The sequence below is a fragment of the Heterodontus francisci genome, chromosome 4, assembly GCF_036365525.1.
Source record: "Heterodontus francisci isolate sHetFra1 chromosome 4, sHetFra1.hap1, whole genome shotgun sequence".
In the NCBI taxonomy this organism is placed as follows: Eukaryota; Metazoa; Chordata; class Chondrichthyes; order Heterodontiformes; family Heterodontidae; genus Heterodontus; species Heterodontus francisci.
The window spans coordinates 130,559,763-130,586,448 of NC_090374.1; the positions used below are offsets into that span (position 1 = coordinate 130,559,763).

Genomic DNA, 26,686 nt, shown 5'->3' on the forward strand with positions numbered 1-26,686 from the left:
GCCCACCATAAATATAATGAAGGTGCACTGAGGAAAATAAGGTGGGCTCTCCGGGGTATAATGTCAGTGAGTTTAAGAACAATTCCAATACAATTCTAGCAGTAAATCTTGCTATTTCTAGACATGGATCAAGCAATGCAGCAATTATTAATTGAACAGCTATCCGTTTCATAAATGCAGTGCTTTGACTATCAATGAGGCAAACCATTGCATGCCAGAAGTGCAACAGTCGAAACAAATTCAAACTTTGGAGTCCATTGACTTTTGCAAACTAGACAAAAACAATTCAACCATATTTAGAAAGTGAAATAATGTTATGCAGATACTTTATTATAAATAGGAGTGTTCTCAGATGACTTGTTCTAAGCGGCAAACTGAAGGGGCATTAAAGGACGAAAAGCTACAGGAATGAAGATACATGCCTACTTGCAGCATGTTTCCATTGAAGAAACTAGGAGTCATCTAAACTCACTGTACACAGTATACAGAATACGTACATTTTCAGACATTTAGAGCTTGGTCACCAGTACCTGTAATCTCATGAGAATATATTCCCACATAAAAGTTTTTAAAAGCAAACATACAATCATACATTTGTTCACATAGTTTTAAAAAATACTGCAGATGGTGAAAGTCAACAATTTTAAAGTCTGAACATAAATTAAAATGTCTAGAATAGTTCTTTCCCACTTGAAGCTTAAAGCACTTTTGTGGCATTATTTCCATCGTATCAGTTTTGACTTTTGAGTTCAGATTCTGACACATGAAGCACTTTTACAAAGCCTGCAGGAGGAATATGATTAACAGTACTCTCAAGTGTTCGGAATCTCCCCAGTTTTAGGCAAAAAGATCAAAATAACCCACTTTCAATGCACTTTCCATAGGATGCTAAAATATTCATGAACTTAATTCACCTTCTCTTAATGCTTTGAAAATCTTCTTTGGAAGAGGCGACTGGGGAACATAAGCATAACAATGTAAAAATCTGAGGTAAAACCCTTTGAGAGAGTGAGAAGAGAGCTTGAACGTCAGGATATAGTTCTGTTGTATCCACCATTTAGATGTTTTTCAAGCCAGAGTTCAGCCAACTGCATTGTCGATCCAAATGTACTTGCTTTGGACCCTAAACACATCTTATATTGCTTAGGATCTATATTAGGATCACAGTGAACAGGGTGGTAAACATGGACAACCCCAATTTCCTGGCTTCGAAAGGCATTCAAGCCAAAAGAGATCACTTTAGTAAAAAGGTCCACATCTTCTAATCCCCAACCCTGAATGGAAGTATCAAACCCGCCAACTTGCAATAAATCGCTTTTGTATATGCAAACAATTCCAAAGCCATAATCCCTCCAGAAACCAGTCTTCTTTGTGAAAACAAAGTTATTATCATTTACTGGGTTACCACCATAAACTATTTTTGGGTCATACTGACTAAAGATTACAGGAAAATAAACCTGTTCTCCCTGAATTGTATTGTCTCTACATCGTTGCACAAAGTCTGGAGTAAAAATTAAGTCGATATCGCAGAAGAGCAGCAAACTGTCATTATGAAATGAAGAGGAGCCCATTTCTAGGGCTAGGCCCCTGGAGAACTCCCCTTTCATAGGGAGAATGGTCATATCTGCTTTAGGATATTTAAGGTTAAGCTCTCTCATTAACTCCATATGCTTGCCTTTATCTGGGATTGAATCAGAGTTGAATAACAATATGAGTAGTTTTACATTCTGTTTTGTGATAAGGCAAGTCTTCTCAAAGTTCTCCATGAACCGGACAAATGTTTCATACCTTCCAGTGAGAGGGACTAGGATGTGAACTTTCTGGTCATTACGTTGCTTAAGCTCTTTGGTGGTCTCAGTGAATTGGAATGGCGAGAATATCTTCAGTGAGTTTGAAAGGAATGAGAAAGACTGAGAGTCTCTGTTTATGCTTTCTGCAAGCTCTCTGGCATCAAGCTCTTCAGCCTCCTTCATGAATGCTTTACTGAAAGATTGTTGAATATAGGCATGGCGTCTCACGGGAACAGTCACCTTTCTCCCCTTGTGTTTTTTGTAAAGTAGCAACAGATCCATGATGTACTCTGCACCATGCATGGGATTAACTCGTCGATAGCCATACTGAATTTCTTTAAATTCAATCACACGTCCCCTGGTCTTAGAGTTCCAATTGATCATCTCCATAACCTGCATTATAGTGTCATCCAGTGCAGCTCGCAGTGCACTGTTGATGCCCTGGCGAGGGATTTGCGTTTCTGCCATGCTAAAAAGGTGTTTTCCAGTCAGAAATTCCCATTCAAGGACCTCATTCCTATCATGAGGCTGGAAACGCATAAAAGATGGCATCATTCCAAGCTGCTGATCCTCCTTGCGTACTTCGGTGTTGCTGAGCTTGCTCATAGAGACACTCTCTCGATGCAACTGAATGGTCCGATGGCGTAGTTCTGAAACTTTACGGGTCAGCAAATAGTTATGTAATCTATACTGATAGGCAGGTCTTTTGTTCGGATGGAGTGTTACAGCATTATGAATCTTGCTGCTGCGCAAATCCTGAATGTATCCCTTCTTGTTGTGCTCATAATTCTCATAGAACAGCTGCTGCATCTGAGGATTTGGAAAAAAAAACGTTACTTTATTACTAAAGTTAAGAGCAGAACTAGCACAAGAAGAAATCAGGACACATGTACACACTGCCGTTAACACAATATTTACTACTTAAATAAATACTGCCTTAAAAGAAATGCAAATTCCATGGAATACTAGTTTTCTCGGCAAAATTCCTAGACAGTCAGGTGTAGCCTGCTGCAAAGAATCTGCTAAAAACCCATTGTGATGTTCATCTGCTGTGTGAACCTCTGCAATACACTTTTTTTCATAGAAATGGTCTGTTGCTGATTGGGAGGTGGTCAAGAGGGAAGCATTCAGCACCAGCCTGGGGTGGGTCGGAGGTGGGGGGTGGTTTGTTCGGGGAGGGGGTGTGCAGGCAGTGGGGGGGAAATGAGACTTCTGTGGAGTCAGAGTGGCTCTCCTACTCCTCCTGGCTCCACAGGAATGTTCTTTTTTCAAATAAAAAAAATCAAATGACATTACCTAAAGAATCATTACCAACTAAGTTCTGGCCCTAATTTACATTCTTAAGTGGCCTAACACCTGTTTTAGGTGTCTATCCATACAAATTTAGCAATGGAACCAATGCCAGGTTGGGGGCAGGCTGTCCCATGCTGAAGTGGTTTGCGCCTAAATAACAGATGCAACGCATGCAAGGATCTATCCTTAAGTGCCCTCCAGTTCATTACCTAAAGGCCTATGTTTCACGTGCAAGTCTAATCATTAAGTTTTAGTTAAGCATTTTAGCCCAGGGAGTTGCATAGCCACCAATACCTATTGTCCAGATTCTCACATGGAAGATAGTCATGGAATATAATAGGGGCCACTGACTGGGATCATAGCTCAGCAGTGGCTATATATTATGGAAGAGGGGCATGGGGGAAATATCAGAAAAGGAGAAAAGAAAACTGTGTACATGTGAAGGTCAGAAAAAGTCCTCTATATGTATATGCAATAACATTTCTGCTGCCCCATTAAATCTCTTTCATCACAGCGAGCACAATTATGGTCAATGGTCATTCAGAGGAATGTATCTATTGCCTGGTTGGTTCATTTATAAGTGTGCATTTGATCTGCTCTAGACCAGTAGGGAAAGGAGGAGAGAAAGAAATATAGGGCTGGCTCTCCCACTAATTCGTGGTATGGCCATGGACTGCAGAAAACAAATTTTGGATCATATCCTTACTGCAGAGCTTTGCTACAGCTTGAAAAAAAAGATGAATTAGCTAATTATTTTACTGCAGTGATGCATATGTTTCTTATAAATGAGCATTGTTACATTACTGTTTGTAAAAAAAAAAACTTCAAATAACACAAGGCTTTCGGAAAAGATTTTTTTTTACAATTTAATGAGTCTCAAAAAGAGATGTTACTCATAACTGAAAACAGATTAGAAAGCATTTTCAGGACCGCAATATGATTAGTAGTTTCAGGCAGATACTGCAGATCACACAGCATCTGACCTAAAAGCTGCATTGCTAGGCTTTGTGAGACACATTGCTAAACTACACCAGCGATTTGTGAGCCCTGCTATCAGACGAAGTGCAATGTACCTGAACACCTCTGTAACTGATGATAGAAATGTGATGAATGACATTTATCAATGCAAGCACATTCTAGCCCGGGTGTTCAATTCCACCATATAAATTGTGCACATCAATAATCATCTGAAGGAAATCTGTTTCGCTATAATCAGGCTTCCAAAGACTAATCAAGATGTGAAGTTAAATGTCTGGTACTGTTTACGGAGAGTCTTCAATAAGTAAAGGAACACAATGATCTAGAGAAAGAAAAACGATTAGAAAAGTTCAGACAGAATGGTAGTAGATAGATAAAGCCTGTGTATTTTTTAAGGATTAATTTCCATTTTGGTTTGTAAGAAGGTTAATTAGTTTTACATAGTTGCAGCTTTACAGTGTCTGCACTTCAAAAGTACATCATTGACTGTAAAGCACTTTGGGACGTCAATGGTCATGAAAGGTGCTATATAAATGCAAGTGTTTCTTTTTACTCTTGGAGTACTTTTGGACTCAGGGCAATTTACTATGTTAAAAGCGCTATATAAATGGTGGTTGTTGTTTGGCATCACCATTTTTTTTTTGGGAGATGTGACTTTCCAAGTTTAATGGTGGTAATTACAAACTGCTGTAGATAGTGAATAGCATGTATTATACACCACATTTTTATGTACTAACTGTTCCATTAAATTGATTTCACTATCTACATGAAGGCGTCCAAAGACTAGCAGCAGAATTTTCGCCCCAATATAGGGGTGAGAACAGAGGTAGGTGCTCATGAAATTTGCACCACCAGGGAGCATGCCAGTTTGCCACCACCATCCTGCCCCGGGTCATTTTCCTGGAGGCAGGATCGGGGCCAGGTAGCCAATTGAGGTAAGTTTTAGGCCAATTATCAGAGGTTGACTGGAATTTTCCAGTCGGCTTTCAGCCCTTCTGTGGCACTGGGAACAGGCCAGCTCCCTGGAGACAGCATCCTGGCAGGCTTTGAGACCTTACCCGCGTAACTGACCACATCTCTGACCGACAATGGTGGCCTATCAGTTGTGGCCATTCTTTATTAAATTTTTTTAAGTTGCTGAGAGGACACTGCAAGATGGAGGCTCTCCCTCACTCTCTCACCTGCAACAGCAGGCTGCAGCGTCTTCTATGCTGCAGGGCCTCCTAATAGCCCTCCAGCTTAGAGAGCCCACTTGCCATCCTTAATTGGACAGCAATTGCACCCTCTGGTTACTAATTGGCCAATTGAGGGAAAATCACTGCTGGGTGACTGCTTCCCACAGAGTCTGGGGTCAGGATCCTTTTTGACCCTGACCCTGGGGTCCTGACCCAAAAGGCAAAATCCATCCCTAGGTGGCTCACCAATCTCAGGATTCTCCCTGACCATCCCAAAAGAAGCACCTGATTGCATAGAGTACAAACTGAATATATTGTGACCAAGAAAATTTCTGGTCTTCCATAGAACTGTCAGGCTTCTCAATTATACTGTACTGCAACACAAATGTGCCAAAAACAGCAACCAATACATAGATTTCAAATTCCGCAGAACTGACTGTGACTCATCATGTTCCTTATATAATAAAACATCCAGTTTGATAGTAACACCATGACATCTGCATCAGAGACCAAATGCTAACAAAATGGGAATTGCATAATCATTTAAAATTGGAGAAGCAGTATGCTGTCATCTCTGAGATCAATGTCTCTCATATTATATACTTCACTTATTTGTGCATTAATTTGCATCGTGTACAAACCTCTAAACTCTGTGAGCTTCTACAGTCATTGCCATAAAACCACATTCTTGTTTTTAAAATCAGAAATAATAAAATTGTTTACTTTCCAGAGATGTCAGAAACATTAAGATTAAAAAGCAGGTTTTTATACAGTGTCATGATCTGCAGACTCACTCCAGAAATATTAATTCTACTAAACATAACTTTGAAGAACTAATGAAAAGGAACATTTATTATACAGTTGTAATGAGGGTACACTTGAAGCAGACAAGAAATTAAGAGTTTTCTTTATTACACATCAACTAATGTAGGGCTGTAGCACTGTATTATGCTCAGCCTCTTCCTCTATACTCTGTCTTTTACCAGAAATTACATGAACATTCTCATAGGAACACATACACACACAGACCTGGAAACATGTCAAGTTTATGCACAAAAATCCCAAATGATTAAATGCTGAAAAAAAGGACAAGGATGTTCTTTGTCTACTAAGGTCTTACCGTAGTTTAGGTCAGACATGACTGCAAAAAATGGCTGCCAGTAAATGAGCTAATTTAATTTCAACTGTAGAACTGTACCTAATTTAGTTAGCTTTTCTTCTTCAAAAATTCCCTTCAGTATCTTTTATTTGGGGGTGAAAATACATTACAGCAAAAAACTGACAACATATCAGAGTAAATTTTTTACAATTCTGCATCTGACATAGCATCTTACTCAATGGGAGTACAGACTGGAGAATTGGGTGTGCAGGCTAGTGGGCCCATTATTTTAAAATAAATGATTAAGATCATTGGAGTGAAGTTTGTTTTGGGCAGTTCTGCAAAATGGGCAACAACAAATTAGTGGCCTTTTTTACATTCTGCCTAATTTCCTTTTCCATGGGAAAGAAAATCAGGTGTAAAATATAATAAGCTGCCGACATGCTATCACCGATTTTGTGTTACTGCCCAAGACAAACTTGACCCCCAATGACTCCACATACAATTCTCCACACTGGAAGCAGAATCTCCAGAGTATATTCTAGAGAACAAACCTACTACAAGATACCTTATTTGCAGTTTTCCTGTGATTGTGCTTTATTTTGTTTGAAAGGCATAATGGCATAGGTTCAGAGTAATAACAATGGGATAATTACCACAAGTCTCGAATCATTTTATTTTGCTGACACTTTTACAGTCATTGCTCCTTTGAATGGCCTCATTTGTCCTTTTTAAATTGCAAATACTACAACAACTACATGTTTCGCCTCTTCACGACATCCTTAATGTGTTGAAATTGAGACACATCACACAGTGCGTTACTCTAATTCATGCACACACACCACACCAAAAACAAATCCTTCATCATTAAGCTCAGGGCAGCCCATAACTGCCAGTATAAGTACGGTATACTGGATAGGCAACATGTTCTGCAGGTACTGATCTGAGCCCAGCAAAGTGATTTGAAAATATTGAGGATAAATATTTTAATGTTCTTCAATTTTCCCTTGCTCATTTAATGGTATTTCTATGTATGTTCAGGTATGTGTTATTGTCTGATTATAGGCCTCTAGCACTAAGCCTCTAAAATCAGACAGAAACCTAGCAGATACAGAAGAAATTAGAATACTGAATGGAAACCTCAAACATAATTACTCAAGATGGTTGTTTCCCAACAATTCTTAAGTAAGTAATTGGTTCACAGCATTTGGTAGTGATGATAATTGAAGGGGTCGGTGGGGGTGAAAGATAAACTGAAAGAGTTGAAAGATGTAATTTTTAGGATGTGGGATTTGCAACAAAAATGTCTTAAAACTCATTGAATGTTTAGTTTCAGACTTCCTGAAATAACTCTCAGAACCCCTTATGACAGTCAATGTAAGTTTATAGAGTTACTGCGACAGTACGCGACATGAAATCCTGTGACATTGATCACAAGTCGTGGGAGTCAGTTGCCAGCGTTCGCCAGAGCTGGCGGGCAGCCATAAAGACGGGGCTAAAGTGTGGCGAGTCGAAGAGACTTAGTAGTTGGCAGGAAAAAAGACAGAGGCGCAAGGGGAGAGCCAACTGTGTAACAGCCCCGACAAAAACATTTCTCTGCAGCACCTGTGGAAGAGCCTGTCACTCTAGAATTGGCCTTTATAGCCACTCCAGGCGCTGCTTCACAAACCACTGACCACCTCCAGGCACTTATCCATTGTCTCTCGAGATAAGGAGGCCAAAGAAGAGATGGTGCTTCCTTGTTTCAGGAGATTCCTCTTTGCATAATTAAGTTTGCTTGGCACCCAGATAATGACACAAAAAAAGGATAGAGGTAAAGAGGTGAGCGAAGCCTCTACATTGGTACAGGATGCACATTGGAAACAGTATCTTAATTTACCTTGGTCAGTCACCCTTACAAGGTTACTGAACCACTTACTGCACTGTGTGGCAGTTCTAGAGCTGAAGATTGTAATTGCTGCTTCAGCAATCTGCCTCCAAAGGGCGTGAAGCATCCAATCATGGGTGGACTTCCCTTCAGCCCCCCTGGAGTTGCTTCCTTCTAATCCTTCCTTCAGCCAGTAAACCATCCACAGATACATCTGAGAATCTGTGTGTGTGTTTTTTATGCTGCAGATCTTCCTAAGACTGCTGCTCCTTCAGATATTCTGCCACAAATGACTTTTGCTAACAAAATAGAAATGTCCTAACTTAGCTGCAACATTTCCCTCCCTCCCTGCCAGCAGAGATAAAGCAACATGGAGTGGCATTATTGCTCATAACCTGGCCTGCGTTTATAATTAGAGCCCCTGGAGGAAAAAATAGTTAATTAGCAACAGAGTTGTGCAGATGGATGGAGGTCCTGCCTCACCACTGACCAAGTTGAAGGGAAAATCCATCTTTCCTGTCTAGCTTCTGTGTAGTTGCAATTGCACCTTGTGCAGTTTCTCCATATTCTCTCATGTCTGTTACGGGGCATATGCTAACACATTTGATATCATTAGCCAATATCTTCATAGGATGCAATGCTCACAGCCACTCTCACTCGGCACTTGGTGAGGAATGACAGTTAACACAGTGGAGTAAAAGTCAACATTGAAGGATGCTTAGTACTGATGCAACAGCTAATACCCTTATTTGTAGATTATGAATACCTACAGTAATGATTGTTTTAAAAAAAAACTGCAGTGGGGTACTATTTACTTGAACATTGTGGAAAACTCTTCTCTTCAGGCAAGTGATTGATGCACAATTAATTTCAATGTCATACTACATTAAGTAATATTGGTCTGGAATTTGCAGTCAGCAGCGAAGGAATGGCACATGCTGTTCATCATATTGACATCTACACACGCTTTTTTCAGGAATAGAGCATAGACGTGCTGTCATCAGGTGGAAGATCCAGTGAAGTGCCCTCTATAGGGGATCTGTGGTATATATGAGCAGGGAAAGGAACTGCGTGGTCTTCAACCGGTCAGACTGAAGAACCTTCACTGAGACATGCACAGTCGAAGTCAGGAAGCGCAAGTTAAATATTTAATTCAATGTAAAAACGTGTCCAGAAAGGGAAGAGAGGACAAAAAGATGGGTTAAGAGCAGAAGATGAAAGAAAAAGTAAAAACAAAATGAACTTTAAAAAATATCTTGAAATGCTAATTAAATTCTGAATGAATCAGGCTCCATCCTTGTAAAATAAGAATTTCAGGACCGGAGAGGTTGTTTAGCTGTAATTATGATTTATGATGCCAATAAAAATTTACTTACACCTGAATGCACTAGCTCTAACTTTTTCTGACATACTTAGTGGGTGACGCTACAACTTCATGATTTTACATTGATTTCAAAGCCAAGTCTGTCGACGAGGTACTGTTACAGAGCAACTTGTACAGGAGCATGTAACTCAGACAGCAACTTCTTGATTTTTGCGTTTAACTGCACTTGTAAGGACTCTGAAAGTTGCTGTTCGATTTATTGTGTAATAATGGTGACCATGCTTAGCCTTACCATTATTCTCAATATAACATCTGGGCCATTAATTTAATATACCAAATCAGATACAGTATATTGGAATAATTGTATACAAAGCATTTATCATTTTGATTAACTAGTGACAAATGTGTATTTATGGCCCATAGTTTTTTTCTCCCCCACAAATGGAAACATCTCTGCATCTACCCTATCATGCCCTTCCATAATCTTAAAGACCTCTATCTGGACACCCCTCAGCCATTTTTCCTAGAGAAAAGAGCCCCTAGCATGTTCAGCCTTTTCTGATATGTATATCCTCACAGTTCTGGTATCATCCATATGAATCATTTTGCACTTTCTTCAGTGCTTCTATGTGTTTTTTATAATGCCTACAATTCCTTCCACTAACTAGTTGGTGCACCATTGTGTGCAGCTTCCAAGCAGACACCTGCCAAGTGTTCTCAATGAGGAAGGGAAAATTGGAGGGGTAGTTGCTTGACTTAGGGAGGGAATAGCCAAAGTGCCTATGGCTGGAATTTTATTGGCATGCTGGGGGTGCCGCCGCCAGGACCAAATACAGGTCCTGAACCTGCATGGGCGAATGGCAGGACCACGGTGGGGATTTTACTGGCGGCGGCAAATTAAGAAGCCGCCAACAGGACTGCTGTCCCATTAAGGATGGTGGCCTGCCTCTCCAAGCTGCAGGTACAATAAGAGGGCCAGCAGCTTGGCAGCGCCAACAACAGATGTGGCCGCTGTTGAGACTGCAAGGGGAAGCAGTGGGTTGGGAAGAAATTTTGTTGATATGCCAAGGCTAGGTAGGCAGGCTCCAGCAATTGGAGGGGTGAACCCTCCAGCAGCGACATCAGTGTCGTGGGAGTGGCCATTGCTGCCGGGGAGCCCCTCTCTGGGCCATCGAGCATTTGGAATGGAAGGCCCACCCCAGGAAGCAGCTGGGAGGCCACCTCAATGTACCTGGTGGTCTATCCACGCAGCAGGGGGCCATCCCAACACCGGTAAAATGCCAGCAAGGGTGTAAAATGGCTGTTAATAGTATTAATTGGCTGACGCCTCTGGTCAGCAGGCGGCCAAGCCTGTGCTGTTCTCACCTTCCAAAATATCCTGTGGCAGCAGAAAGACATCGGGCTTGTATGGATGACAGCAAGGCTGCAAGGTGGATGAACAATCTGACTACGGCACCATGGTGCAGGAAGCATTCAAGTTGGGGAGTAAATACGAATGTTGTGGTAGCAGGAGATAATATAGTCAGGGGGATAGACACAGTTCTCCGGGCCAAGAGTGAGAATCCAGAAGGCTGTGTTGCCGGCCCAGTGCCAGGGTTCAGGACATCTGCTTGGGGCTGAAGAGAAACTTTTAGTGGGAGGGGGAGGATCCAGTTGTCATGGTCCACGTGGGTACCAACAACATAGATAGGACTAGGAAAGAGGTTCTGCATAGGGAGTACGAGCAGCTAGGGGCTAAATTAAAAAGAACCTCTAAGGTAATAATCTCTGGATTATTACCTGAGCCATGAGCAAATTGGCATAGGGTAAATAAGATTAGAGAGGCGAATGTGTGGCTCAAAGACTGGTGTAGTAGAAATGGGTTTTGATTCATGGGGCACTGGCAGCAGTACTGGGGAAAGTGGGAGCTGTACTGTTGGGACAATCTTCACCTGAACTGGGCTGGGACCAGTGTTCTGATGAGTCATATAACTAGGGCGGTAGAGAGGGCTTTAAACTAAATAATGGTATCATATGAAAGGAAATTGGCAAATCAAAAGGAAACGACGAGGTAATGACATAAGGGGATATGAGGATAGTGTGGGAAAAGGGCATCGAAGTGAATGATCAGCCATGACCATATTGAATGTCGGGGCAGGCTCGATGGGCTGAATGGCCTACTCCTGCTCCTATGTTCTTATGTAATAGAGCAGGGCAGCGATTTGGCTAATGTTAACCAGAGTGTGGCAGGAAGAGACAGAGCGCACAAACTTAAGACTACACTAGCAGATAAGGCCAAAGATTGCAGAAATGGTAAAAAGACAGAGTTAAAGGTTCTGTATCTGAATGTGTGCAGCATTTGTAACAAAATGGATGAATTGTTAGCACAGATAGAAGTAAATATGTATGACCTGATTGCCATTATAGAGACATGGTTGCAAGATGACCAAGGCTGGGACCTGAATATTGAAGGGTATTCAACATTTCAAAAAGACAGGAAGCTAGGAAAAGGTGTTGGGGTAGCTTTGTTAATTAAGGATGCCATTAGTATAGTAGCAAGAGATGATTTTAGCTCAGAACAGCAAGATGTAGAATCAGTTTGGGTAGAAATAAGAAATAGGAAAGGTAGGAGGGCACTTGTGGGAATAGTTTATCGTAAAGGCTGGCTACCCGATGGGACCCGACGACATATGTCAGATTCGGATCGGGTTGCACTTCCGGGTCAGGCATTCGGGTTTGGGTCAGGCACGTTCTATCACAGATAAGTGGCTCCAATGTTAGTTTAATTTTTGGACTTGAAAGGTAGTTTTGTTACAGTTATTTTAAGCTCGTGCAGATCAGCAACAAAGTGAAAAACAGAAGGTAGGTTAACTGATGGTTGGGTTGGGTGCGGGAAAAAATGGAAGGACTCGGGCCTGGTCGGGCTCGGGGTCAGATGTGGTTCCGTTGGGCTCGGGTCAGGTGTTTTTTGCAGGCCTTTAGTTTATAGGCCCCCTAACAGTTGCTACACTATAGGACAGAGTATGCAGGAAGAAATATATGGGGTGTGCAAGAACTGTACCGCAACAGTCATGAATGATTGAAATCTACGTGTAGATTGGATGAATCAGTTGGCAAAGGTAGCCTGGAAAATGAATTCATTGAGTGGATTCGGGACTATTTCTTAGAGCAGTAAGTTCCAGAGCCAACTAGGGTCTCAGCAAAGATTTATTCCAGTGAGAAAGATTCTTTGAGAAGGATACATCACCCGTGACTCAATAAGGAAGTTAAGGATACTACAAAGATTAGTGGTAGGTCAGAAGATTGGACACATTTTAAAAATCAGCAAAGAATGTCGAAAAAATAATTAAGAGGGAAAAAGTAGAGTATGAGAGAAAACTAGCTAGTAATATAAAAACAGATAATAAGAGTTTCTACAAGTATTTAAATAGGAAAAGAGTAACTAAAGCTAGTGTTGGTCCTCCAGACAGAGAGTCTGGAGAATTTATGATGGAAAACAAGGAAATGGTGGAGGCATTGAACAGATATTATGCGTCAGTTTTCACTGTAGAAGACTTAAAAAAGCTGCCAAAGATACTTAAAAATCAAGAGATGAAAGGAAGGGAAAAGGTGCTGGAAAAACTATTACACCTAAAGGCTGACAAGTCCCCAGGACCTGAAGGCCTACATCCTAGGGTCTTAAAAGGAACTGCAGAGATAATACAGGCTTTTGTTAGAATCCTCCACAATTCCTTAGATTCTGGAAATATCCCAGCAGATTGGAAAATAGCAAATGTAATCCCTTTATTCAAGAGAGACGGAAAGCAGGAAACTACAGGCCAGTTAGCCTAACATCTGCCATAGGGAAATTACTAGAATCCATTTACTAAGGAGGTTATAGCAGGATACTTAGAAAATCATAATGGGTTCAGACAGAGTCAACATGGTTTTGTGAAAGGGAAATCGTGTTTACCTAATTTATTAGAGTTCTTTGCAGAAATAACAAGTAAGGTGGATAAAGGGGAACCTGTAGATGTGGTGTACTTAGATTTCTAAAAGGCATTTGATAAGGTGCCACATCAAAGGTTACTACACAAGATAAGAGCACATGGAGTTGGGGATAACATATTAGCATGGATAAAGGACTGGTTAGCTAACAGGAAGCAGTGAGTAGGGATAAATAGGCCTTTTTCAGGTAGGCAAGCTGTAACTAGTGGAATGCCACAGGGATCAGTGCTGGGCCTCAACTATTTACCATTTATATCAATGACTTGGATAAAGGGACTGAATGTATGGTAGCTAAATTTGCCGATGACACCGAGATAGGAAGAAAGGATGTTTTCAAAACAGGGTGAAGAGTCTACAAAAGGATATAGATAGGCTAAGTGAGTGAGCAAAAATTTGGCAGATGGAGTATAACATGTGAAAATATGAACTTGTCCACTTTGGCAGGAAGAATAGAATAGCTGTATACTATTTAAATGGAGAGACACTGCAGAACTCGATGGTACAGAGGGATCTGGATGTCCTGGTACATGAATCACAAAACGGTTAGTATGCAAGTATAGCAAGTGATTAGGAAGGCAAATAGAATGTTGGCATTTATTGCAAGGGGAACAGAGTATAAAAGTAAGAAAGTTTTACTGCAGCTGTAAGGACCTTGGTGAGACCACATCTGGAGTACTGAGTACAGTTTTGTTCTCCTTATTTGAAAAAATATATAATTGCTTTAGAAGCAGCTCAAAGAAGGTTCATTTGACTAATTCCGGGGATGAAGCCTTCTCTTATGAAGAAAGGTTGAACAGGTTGGGCCTATACCCATTGGAGTTTAGAAGAATGAGAGGTGATCTTATTAAAACATATAAGATCCTGAGGGGACTTGATAGAGTGGATACCAGGAGGATGTTTCCTCTTGTGGGGGAGACTAGAACTAGGGGATACAGTTTAAGAATAAGAGATCTCCCTTTTTAAACGGAGATGAGGAGAAATTTTTTTTCTCAAATGGTCATTAGTCTGTGGAATTCTCTTCCCCAGAAAGCAATGGGGCTGGGTCATTGAATTTATTCAAGGCTGAGTTAGATAGATTTTTGATAGAAAGGGAGTCGAGAGTTATGGGGAGCAGACAGGAAAATGGAGTTGAGACCACAACCAGATCAGCCATGATGTTATCGAATCAGGCTTGAAGGGGCAAATGGCCTACTCCTGCTCCTAAGTCCTATGTTCCGATGCTTCCCTCCCAATACATTTTGCCGGCATTTTACTAGCCCATCTCCAGAGGGCTGGTAAAATGCTAGCCTGTATCTCTCAAAGCCAAATAACAGCGATCAATTTATATTAGAAAATGCACATTGCTTTGGTACAAGGCTGAGTACCAAACAGAATATTATAGCTGCAAGTATTTGAATACACTGTCATTGGGAGACCTGTTGAGCCTGTTAAAATTGAACACATGACAGAACAGAATTCAACCAGGGATTAATTCATATCATCCTTAGACTGTAAATTCATGCAGAGCACTGCAACATGCCACTGTCTTCCTTCAATATAAAAATAGTTTGTGATATTTAAAAACCACTGCCAATTCCAAACAAATATAATTTCCAATGAAAGGGTGGATTTTTACCGAAAATTAGACGTGACTAGCAAACTAGGAACTGTAATTGAATTTATTTTGTCCAGAACTACAATTTCCAAATAAATTCCTTAACTTGTCTCTTCAGATATTGAGTGTTGCCAGCACATTCAGTTCTTGTTCCAGATTTCCAGTATCTTGCTTTTTTTGTGCAATTTTATAGGTTTACACGCAAGTTAAGCTTTTATTGAAGCAGTGGAAATTCCTTCAAATGTGTTGATGCTTGTTAGCAATATCACTGGGCTATTGCAACTCCAAGGTGTTTCCTGAAACAAATTCACCAAAGGTTATTTTCATTGGCGTGGAAAGCAGACTGAGGGATGGTGTGCAATTTTAATCTGAATGATGTCACACTATTTAGGTAATTGCACTGTGCTTGTGAAGTAAAAAATGTTTGCTGAACACTCGTTTTTAAAAATGGAAGTATATGGATAATTTTTATATCATAGGAACAGGCCCCTTTTCCTTTCACTATATGGTCTGACTGCTGCAGACAAAGGACGGGTGTACAGCCTATTGCTGCGGCTAAATGCCAGGAAATGCCAGACACTGCTTAGGTATTTCCACCTCTGTAACATCGCCGGACTTCGCCCATGTCTCAGCTCATCTGCTGCTAAAACCCTCATTCATGCCTTTGTTACCTCTAGACTTGACTATTCCAATGCACTGCTGGCTGGTCTCCCACATTCTACTCTCTGTAATCGAGTCATTGGAAACTCTGTTGCCGTGTCTTAACTCGCACCAAGTCCCATTCCCCTATCATCCCTGTGCTTGCTGACCTACATTGGCTCTCGGTCAAGCAACATCTTGATTTTAAAATTCTCATCCTTGTTTTCAAGTCCCTCCATGGTCTTGCCCCTCCCTATCTCTGTAATCTCCTCCAGCTCCACAACCTTCCAAAATATCTGTGCTCTAATCCTGGCTTCTTGAGCATCCCCGATTTTAATTGCTGCCATTGGTGGCTGAGCCTTCATTTGCCGAGGCCCCAAGCCCCTCCCTGCACTTCTCCACTTTGCTTTCTTCCTTTAAGACACTCCTTAAAACCTACCTCTTTGACCATGCTTTTGGTCATGTGACCTAATATCTCCTTATGTGGCTTGGCGTCCTATTTTGTTTTATAACACTTCTGTGAATTGCCTTGGGATGTTTTATGTTAAAGGTGCTCGAGAAATATACGTTGTTTTTATTGTTGACTTGTGTCTCATCCCCTTCAACATACTGCAGCCTCCGCTTGGTACCTCCCTACTGAATGTGGCTCAGATAGTTAAAATGAGTGCGGCAGGATTCAAGTTGACATCTGTCCCCACTGAATGTAGTGCTCTAATGCTCTACAGAGCTGTGCCACCCCCGCTAAAGATATTTAATGAAGCTGATTCACCTCTAAAGGTAACAAGGTGGAATTCATTAGAGATCATTTCAAAAAAGCCCTAATGTACTGTCGTAGAAATATATCAAAATGTTTCAATCTGCAGTACTGCCTTTTAGAAATCACTATATTTAATGCAGTTATTAGTGTACCTTTTAGCTATCTGACAGGGCTTAAACGTGGCAGAGCAAATGACAGCAACTGAAAAGCTTTCATGGAAAGTGGGAGTAGTCTGTTCAAGAGCTTGCTGGAAGCACACCCCAAGCTTTAGGTAATGTTTGCTTTGCAAGTTAACTATTTTGCCTTGGTATTCTAGCCTATTAACTATTGCAGCATTACAAAGATGCATGTTTTGAACTCTCATATTGCCTGCTGTTAAACGGACCATATAGATGCACCAGATGCAATGTCAGCACCAATTCTCCGCTTCTCAATAAGCTGTGGTTGAGACAAATCAGTAAAATGATGCAATTGTTCAGTTCTGGTAGTGTTCTTCCTGTCTGGGTGAAGCCAATTCTGTGCCCCTACCTGGCAATTGAAAGGGGGCATTGTTTCTCTGGCAATCTAAACAGGCATGCCATTTCACCAAGTCTATAAACAGTGTTATCAAGAGAGTCCAGTGCATTACTGATACTATCCAACAAAAAAAATGCTAACTTCTAAAAATCTAATTTTAGAGATCAAGATTGGCACAATAATCATAGCAGCCAATATGGTGCTACCAAAATAAAGTTGAGAAAGCATCTGTTCTATCATCTATATCAATCATCACCCAAATCACAACGATGCCTCTTTAAACGTAGAAGTCTCACACTGCCTCTGCAAACAGTCTCAAGTATTTTAAAACAAAGAGCAAATAAAAAATTAATTCAACTAGATCACCAGTACCAAGCCATGTTTCCATATACATTGCCACGCAGCCTACTTCAGGCCAAGTACTGTTATTGTTGTAATCTGGGCAGCAGAATTCATCACAACCACTGCCAGTGTTATCTCCTGCCAACAGGAGTGATTTTACTTACACTTGGTGAGCTAACAAGGGCCTCTTAAAGGTTTTGTAAATCTAGGAGAGTGCTTTCTTTTCTTTCCCTTTCAATTCTTCATTTTGCACAAACTGCTGCAGATGCCCACTGGGTATAACTTGCTTGTGCATTTTACTTTTATAGAATATTTTTGTTTATTTTATTACCAGAGATTAATACAACACAGAGGCAACTGGAATTTACAAAGCTTTGTGGAACCCACTTATCTGTGGGTAATTAACAAATTAGAGCAATTTCCAGTTCTAGCTAATGACCTGAAAATAATCTGGCACGGATGTGGGCTGCATTTTACACAACACCTAATGCACAAGACACTACAGAACCATCTAGAAAAGCACCACAAATTTATTTCACGGGCCAGAAAACCATTCATCATCAACAACAATAACTTGTATTTATTATCTAGTAGTAGGAGGGTGCAGGGCAATGGCAATACCTAGGTATTGGTGAACCATTGTGTGGGTCTTCTGTGTTCTCAGGAACAAACAGGGTGGATGATAGGAGCTGCCTCTGGTTGCATTCAGTCATGCCATCTTATTTGACACAAGATAAATACCCAGTCAATATATATCATACCATATATCTCTGATGACTGGCTTCTTGACACAAGAACAACATGTCTGTTTCCTGCACACAGATCAGGTAAAGCAGAAGTTAGAAGGAGAGGAGATTCAGGAACCTTAGCAATACCACAATTGTGGCTTCCAGTCCAGAGACATAATGAGCAAAATTTGAAAGATTCCTTTTTTTGAAAACAAAAGTGCCTGAATTGGCCTATGCAAAATCATTTCCCTAGCTCCAGTTACTGATAAACAGTATAGGACTTCCTCCTGGACAGAAGATTGGAGCTGATGCAGGCTGTGCTCATCTGATCAGATGAACCACTTCGGGTCATCTCGGCTTTCTGGAAACGTTACAGTGGACCTTAGTACGTGAGGAACTGTAACGTTTTCTGTAATCAGTAATGTACAGAAACAGGAAAAAAATTGTCATGTGGCTTTAAAGATCCACAGAGGTGTCAAGCAGACACATGATTTGAAATGATTTACTGACAATTGCTACAATTACTACACGAGCATTGAAACAGTACAGTTCTTAGAAATTTTTAAACAAAGGCAAGAAAAAAAACAAACTCTTATCAGCAGGCACCCTTTTCGTTAAAAGGTAGATCTAAACCAGTCGGTCCAAGTTGTATTTGGCAGATTGTGTTCTTCTCTGCTTTACTTGTGCCCTCTGGCCTGATTTTCTAAGGTTATTTTGACAATTTAGTATCACTAATCTGATAAGCACACTACAGCAATCATAATCTGGTGTTTTATTTTCTTTGGGATATTGGTTGTTGGCCAAATTTTCTCAAATGGATTTATTGCTGGTTCCATCTTATTGAGCACTTCATTTGAAGGACATCAGTTCCTTCCTCACTTTCTTCAATAGCCAAGGCACAATATTATTTCAAAGTACAACAATACTAAATCTTTTCACTTTATGTCAAAGGGCCATATCTTCTCTTTACTGATATCATCAGTTAACTCACTAGATACTGCTCTTGCCATTCTTCTAATTTGGCTTTAATATCTCCATGGTGACCAATTTGTCTGCTAAGGTATATAAAGTTTCTCACAGTAGCTTCATCTAAGGTTTAGATTTCTCAGGCCAACTCACCAAGACTAGCAATACGGTATGTTTTTATTAGCTCTGGTAAAGTGATCTTTGATTGGTCGCTATTGGCACACATTGGTACATCGTTATCATCAAAAAGTTCACAGTTTGTTCTCTATGGACAGTGGGCAATTTCTTAGCAATATTGATGTGCAAAAATTTAAATGGGTGATTTGCATGCAAACAAATACCTACTTTCACAGTTCTATTCCTAACACTAAACCGCAGCCACCTTAATTCTATACTCCTTAAGAGAAGCATTAAATTTTATAAAATTAGGGCTGGTTTTCCTATTTTGACCCAGGTTATGGAACTCTTTACCAAAGCACAACTGAGGTAAAACCATTCTCTTACCCATTTAATCAGATAAGCTTATCAAAACTAAAGTGTGCTGAATTGAGCATGCTAAGAGGCTACGCCCTAGAAATATCAGCGTGTCCAAAACAATCCATGCACCTGGATGAATAGGCCAAACTCACACATAATATTGGGTCACATGCCACATTATCATCAAACTGGTGAGCCATGGACACCTAATGGACATCCCCAGGCAGTTCAGGGCAGCATGTAGATGAGGAAGAGGAAGGGGCTAAGGATGGCTTCTTGGGGCTTGGGTAATAATGGAGGGATTGGAAGAGAAGCCATTGCTGCAGATGCTCTGGCTATGATCAGCTAAGTAGGAGTGTAATCAAGGAAGATGGCCCCATTGAGCTGTAAGGAGGTGAGGTGTTGGAGCAGGATGATACCTTTTCCTAGGTGGGCTGCAACCCAAGCTGTAGAGTTTCACATTTTCTTTATGATCTGCAGCTGTTGGATGCCAGTACCCCCACCGGATGTCAATCCAGCATTCAAAGACAGTGCTCCAATCCTTGCTGAGGCTGTCTGGACTGGGGCTTGAACCCAATCCTTTTCACTCAGGTAACAAAAACAAGAAATGCTGGAATCACTCAGCAGGTCTGGCAGCATCTGTGGAAAGAGAACCTTTCCGAAGAAGGGTCACTGACCCGAAACGTTAACTCTGCTTCTCTTTCCACAGATGCTGCCAGACCTGCTGAGTGATTCCAGCATTTCTTGTTTTTGTTTCAGATTTCCAGCATCTGCAGTATTTTGCTTTTATTTTCCTTTTCACTCAGGGGTGGATATACAAGACTGAGCCAGTGGGCACTCAAGAAACTGGTGCTTTTAATGAAGATTGGAGGAAGCTTCAAACAAACTAACAAACTAACAGGGCAAATGCTAGCAGCTATGTTTGGAGCATTAGCCTTCTCCCTTCTCTCTCTCTCAATCCTCTCTTTCCCCATTCTCCCCTCTTCTCACCCTCATTACCACCCTTCCCATCACAATCTGCCCTTATCTTCCTCTCTTCCCTCACACAATCCTCCCTCCCCAATCCTATGCCTCTCCTGCCCCTCTCACCTTCCACTCGCCCCTCTCTCATCCTTTCTTCCTTCCTCACAAGGGGGTTGAAAACAGAGTAAGCTCAACATATTCTCGCGTACAGGAGCTGCAGAGACATAGCACAGCAGGAGGACCGCAGACAGGAGGGGCAATATTAGTGAAAACAGGTTGGTCTGGGGCATTAAGGGAATCTCACAAGTCAGCTCAATCATAGGGATGGGGAATGGAGACCTTGTGAGTACTGAAAACAAGGTCATTTTGATCTCTGTTTATAAAAATAAATAAGAATGTCTAAAGAGATACATAGTTATTCTAAAATTAAAACTAGGAGTCCACGAAGGGTTTTTTAAAATTCATTCATGGGATGTGGGCGAAACTGGCCAGGCCAGCATTTATTGCCCATCCCTAATTGCCCTTGAGAAGGTGGTGGTGAGCTGCCTTCTTGAACCGCTGCAGTCCATGTGGGGTAGGTATACCCACATTGCTGTTAGGAAGGGAGTTCCAGGATTTTGACCCAGCGACAGTGAAGGAACGGCGATATAGTTCCAAGTCAGGATGGTGAGAACTTGGAGGGGAACATGGTGTTCCCATGCCCTTGTCCTTCTAGTTGGTAGGGGTCGCGGGTTTGGAAGGTGCTGTCTAAGGAGCCTTGGTGCATTGCTGCAGTGCTTGTAGATGGTATGCACTGCTGCCACTGTGCGTCAGTGGTGGAGGGAGTGAATGTTTGTAGGTGGGTGCCAATCAAGCGGGCTGCTTTGTCCTGGATGGTGTCAAGCTTCTTGAGTGTTGTTGGAGCTGCACCCATCCAGGCAAGTGGAGAGTATTCCATCACACTCCTGACTTGTGCCTTGTAGATGGTGGACAGGCTTTGGGGAGTCAGGAGGTAAGTTACTCGCCTCAGGATTCCTAGCCTCTGACCTGCTCTTGTAGCCATGGTATTTATATGGCGACTCCAGTTCAGTTTCTGGTCAATGGTAGCCCCTAGGATGTTGATAGTGGGGGATTCAGCAATGGTAATGCTGTTGAATGTCAAGGGGAGATGGTTAGATTCTCTCTTGTTGGAGATGGTCATTGCCTGGCACTTGTGTGGCGCGAATGTTACTTGCCACTTATCAGCCCAAGCCTGGATATTGTCCAGGTCTTGCTGCATTTCTACACGGACTGCTTCAGTATCTGAGGAGTCACGAATGGTGCTGAACATTGTGCAATCATCAGCAAACATCCCCACTTCTGACCTTATGATTGATGGAAGGTCATTGATAAAGCAGCTGAAGATGGTTGGGCCTAGGACACTACCCTGAGGAACTCCTGCAGTGATGTCCTGGAGCTCAGATGATTGACCTCCAACAACCACAATCATCTTCCTTTACGCTAAGTATGACTCCAGCCAGCGGAGGGTTTTCCCCCTGATTCCCATTGATCTCAGTTTTGCTAGGGCTCCTTGATGCCATACTCGGTCAAATACTGCCTTGATGTCAAGGGCAGTCACTCTCACCTCAAGAAACAGTAGTTATGGAGGAGCCACTATGTACGAGTGATACAGAAATGAAGACAAATTTAAAAATACTGAAACCACACAAATTGACAGGACAAAGAAAAACAATTTTTGGTAACATATTCACATCAAAAGTAAAAATTATTTCCAATGCAATCATACTAACTGTGTCGGACACCAGGCTGGGTGAATCTGTGACAGGAATGGTGTGACACCCTTGATATTGAAAACTCCTATCACAGCACCGCCTACAGGCATAAATGGTCCCTTTGGAGCAAGCATTACATAAAGTTTCAGATGAAACATATTCCACATAGCAAATTGACTATATAATAGCTTCTTCCATTTTTTTCCCACTTGTAATGAGAAAAAGCTTGCATATATATAGCACCTTTCACGATCACCGGATGTCTTAAAAGTGCTTTACAGCCAGTTAAGTACTTTTGAAGTGTAGTCACTATTGTAATATCGGAAATGCGGCAGGAAATGCGGCAGCCAATTTGCACACAGCAAGCTCGCCCACGAACAGCAATGTGATAATGACCAGATAATCTGTTTTTGTGACGTTAATTGAGGGATAAATATTGGGCAGTACATCAGGAATAACTCCCGTCCTCGTCTTCAAAATAGTGCCTTGTGATCTTTTACTTGCACCAGAGAGGGCAGAACGCGGACGGCTGCCTAAACTTCACGTAACTTTTGCAGATGACTGCCGACTTTATTGCTGCTGATGGTTCTGCTGACAGGTCTCGTTGAAGTTCAAGATGCTGAAGTGCAAATCCAGGGTGATGCTCTTTCATTTTTTTCCCTTTCCGATGACCCAAGATTGACTGCACTATCTGGGGCAATACAGAATGTGAAGGTCATCCAGCACTGGAACTGAAATTAGTGCCTTTCAAGTCTGTATTAACACATTGTGCCTCTGAGCCTTGAAGCAATTTACAGCATACAAGAATATGTGCGATCTGTGGCTTGCATTGGGACCTGCAGCAAAATCAGGACTACAACTTGCTAAGCATATCTTTTCATCCTTATACATGAAATGCTCTGTTCCGGTTGAGAGACTTTGTATAATCAGATACCAATTGACCTGGGAACCTCACGATTATGATGAGATTTGACTCCTGCATATATGAATCACAGCATGATTTTCAGAATAAAATTTGATTGACTGCTGCAGAGATACCATTAAGGTCAGACTGGCATAAGATGATGTTTTTTGAAAGAAAGGAAAAAGTGTGTGTCAAAAACTTGGCTGCAGCACCAAACATGCTACAGCAAAATCACTGTTGGATGAACACATACTGTGATTGGCTTTTTACAGGCCTGTCAAACCTCAATCAGATTAAAATTAAAATGCATATTGTTTCCAGTTTTTTTTTTCTTTTGCATCATATATCTGTACAACCTTATTGCTCTTTTAATCTCAAAGGACTGATAGGTCATAATACGCCACCTGCTTCACCAAAGCATTGACATGTGACCATCTAATAGTTGCCAAGTCTTCACTACAGAAATGCAGCTGTTTACATGCCTGCACACAAACCTTCAAAGTCTGCTGCTCATCACCAGTTTGTCTTTTCTCAACTAGTACTTTTGTAACTATTTTAATAGCTGTGATTAATTCAAAGGCATGTTGGTAATCAGGGTTTTCACCCTGTTTTAACCACTTAGCTTCAGCTTGGGTAAAATGCATACACTGTGGTGAAGCTGTGACATTCAGACAACCCATTAGGGAAACTTTCTGGATGTCAGCCATGCTAATCTATTGACAACCAGAAACAATATGGTCATGTGCACTAAACCATTCATTCATTCACTGCAGAAGTTTGCAGTTGCTGACCAAGATTCAGATGTCAGAAATGAGTTCATGAATCTGCCACAAAAACACGAAGCTCATAAAGAGAAAGTGTGTGCATTCATTGTGTGTAGGGAGATAGATCAAATTAAGTGTCCACACCATTAACTTGTTGCCTCTCCAGAGACGCTGCCTAATATGCTGAGTATTTGACATTTTCCATTTTTGTTTCAGATTTCCAACATCTGCCATTTTTTGGTTTCTGTTCCAACTAAGTGGGTTATGTTACAGTATCTCAACTCAATATTGTGCTTCAGCCTGATATTTCAGTCACTATGATTTCCACTTAAATGTGGGCGAAATACTCTTCCAAACTGATTAGAACATCTGGACTGGCAGTCACAGCATTTCTTGTAAATCTTAGTATGTTAAATCTGAGACCTGGTCTGTTCCAGGTCATAAGATTCTGCATTATAGGGTAAATTTTTTACAAAATTTCTGCTCGAGAGAGAGATTTGCATTCCAGGAGTACACTGGGAATGATATATGAAGTGGGCCTATGGAATCTTTCATTCATTAATCTTCTGCAATGACTGGGAAAATCTATATAAATATACAGTTTTCAAATTGTCTTCCCTGTCTGCTTCGGGAGAGTGGTGTTTGCTTCTCTGCATGGGGAAACATGCAAAGTACATCTAGATTAGGACTACAGCTACTCAAACAGAGCAACCTTTCTTATTTGCTGTCTCTACATTTGAAGAAGCATATATGTCTGCAGACGAGCTGTGTGAAATGTAAGTTTCATCACCCAGTTATTTACAAGGTGATGCTGGATACATGGCTTGTCAGCCAAACCAGAATTCAGAAGTTACGGGCATATCCCACACTGGTTCCAGGTAACCCATATTATCTATGATGTGCATGCCAATGGTGAAGTTGGCTGGAAATTTGAAATGACAAGTTAAGAAAGGGTTACACCAGTAACTTTGAATGTCTTTTCTCTTAAAGATGCTGGCTGATCTGCAATGTATTTCTAGCATTTTCTATTTTTTTCCCAATGGTAATTGAGTTCACTCTGGCCAAACTACATCTAAGATACTTTATGCTTTCCTACATTACGACAGTGACTACACTTCAAAAGTACTTCTTAGACTTCAAAGTAGTTTGGGACATCCTGAGATTGAGAGATGCAAGTTTTTCTTTTCTTTTATAGGGTAATTTTCACTTGATAGGCTTTCTCGGTCTGCTTGCCCATGGAGACTGGCTTTTATGTTGAGCGTGAATAGAAAGTATCAGGAGAACACCCAGAAAGCAACACTCAGGAGGCTCCTTTCCTGATTGCAGCTCTGTACAGATTGGTCACTAAATTTAATAAAATGCGAGTATCATGGGGTTGTTCAGAGGAAATTGAGAGATCTCACATATTTTAAGTTGCTCATTTTGCACAAATAGTTCAAATAGGCCAATGCTTGACAAATCATTTCCAATCTTTTCATTATTGCCCAAGTTGCTACTTATTATAGTTAACAGATCTGATGCCTTAGAAATGTAACTATCCACAGTCCTAACAATACTACCCTATTAGATTAGCCCGAGTAGTGACACTGGGTTTGCTTTGATATACATCCATATAAATACATAAACTACAAGGAACTGAAATGACCTACAGTATTCTTCAAGTCGTCTGATGCAAGTTCTCACCCTTTACTCCAAAGTAAAGTTGCTGGAGTGACACTCAGATGCTAAAAATGTTGCATGAACTAAGTCAGGAATGTTCCATTCCACAGTTAAAGTGTTGAGAGATGTATCAACTTCCTCTATCTGGTGGGAAGTTAAAGGGAATTGCTGCCTTTTCCAGATGCATCACGGGTGTGACAAAATCGATGACAACTGCTAATAACGTAGTTCAGTAACAAGCTTGACATGAGATTCAGGCCACTTCGAGCCAAGGGCAGTCCAGGTTTACATGCAGGACTGATTAAACCTGTCAGTTCTGCACTGAAAGAACATTCCAACCCGACAGCAGTTCTTACTTTAGAGAAAAAAAAAATCAACTTTAAACAAAACAGCCCTCTATACTAACGCTTTGAGTAAAAGAAACCCTTGAAATAATTTATAGGTCTAATAAGGTAAGAGATTGCAGAGACACTAACCAGAATTCAAGGTCACAAACCTGATAGCAGTGAAACATAATTTAAGCAAACAAAATTACCTATAACCATAGAAAGTTCCATTGTGGAACAAATACACCATAAATCAGACCCAAAGTTTTGGATGGTATAAACCTGATTGCTGTGGTTTTGTTCCAGCTCTAAAATGGAGGTTTGTAAAATTGATGATAATGTACAATTGTATTTGAAAAACACAGGCTTCATGATAGTATCTTCAGATAAAGTCTGAATATTGAGAATTTAAAGAGACAAGTATATTCATTAATTCTGTTCAGATATTAAAGATAAAGAGGGATTCCTACCATCAGTAACTTCATTAGAATGCTTAAAAGAGATTACGATTAATTCTTTTTGAAACTTAATTAGGGCTTAGAAAAGTAGAACCTTTAATTATTATGGGAATTCCCAGTGAGACTGCAGATTAAAAAAAAAGAATTTTGCATTGTAAAACTTGGTGTTTTGTTCCAGTGTAGATTAGTCCTGTTCCCTTCCACCCTTGAGTAATAATGTGTTTGGCTGCAGTTGAATTTCAGACTAGCTCCTTACTTCCTTGTGCTCTATACCCTCCATTCCTCTACTTTCCAGGGAAAAGCAGAATTTATTTGATATTATGGAAGACAGGATTTATTCAGCCTCCTCT

At 40.9% G+C, this 26,686-nt stretch overlaps 1 protein-coding gene across 1 annotated transcript in view; it reads right to left on the bottom strand.

The window, feature by feature from the left end:
* Window positions 1–309: 309 nt before the first annotated feature.
* Window positions 310–26,686, bottom strand: part of chsy3 (chondroitin sulfate synthase 3) — a 277,952-nt gene continuing 251,575 nt past the window's right edge. Inside the window, exon 2 of the mRNA XM_068030171.1 lies at window positions 310–2,600. Coding sequence (XP_067886272.1) covers window positions 1,029–2,600 — 1,572 coding nt within the window. The 3' untranslated portion in view covers window positions 310–1,028. The remainder of the gene's footprint in view (window positions 2,601–26,686) is intronic.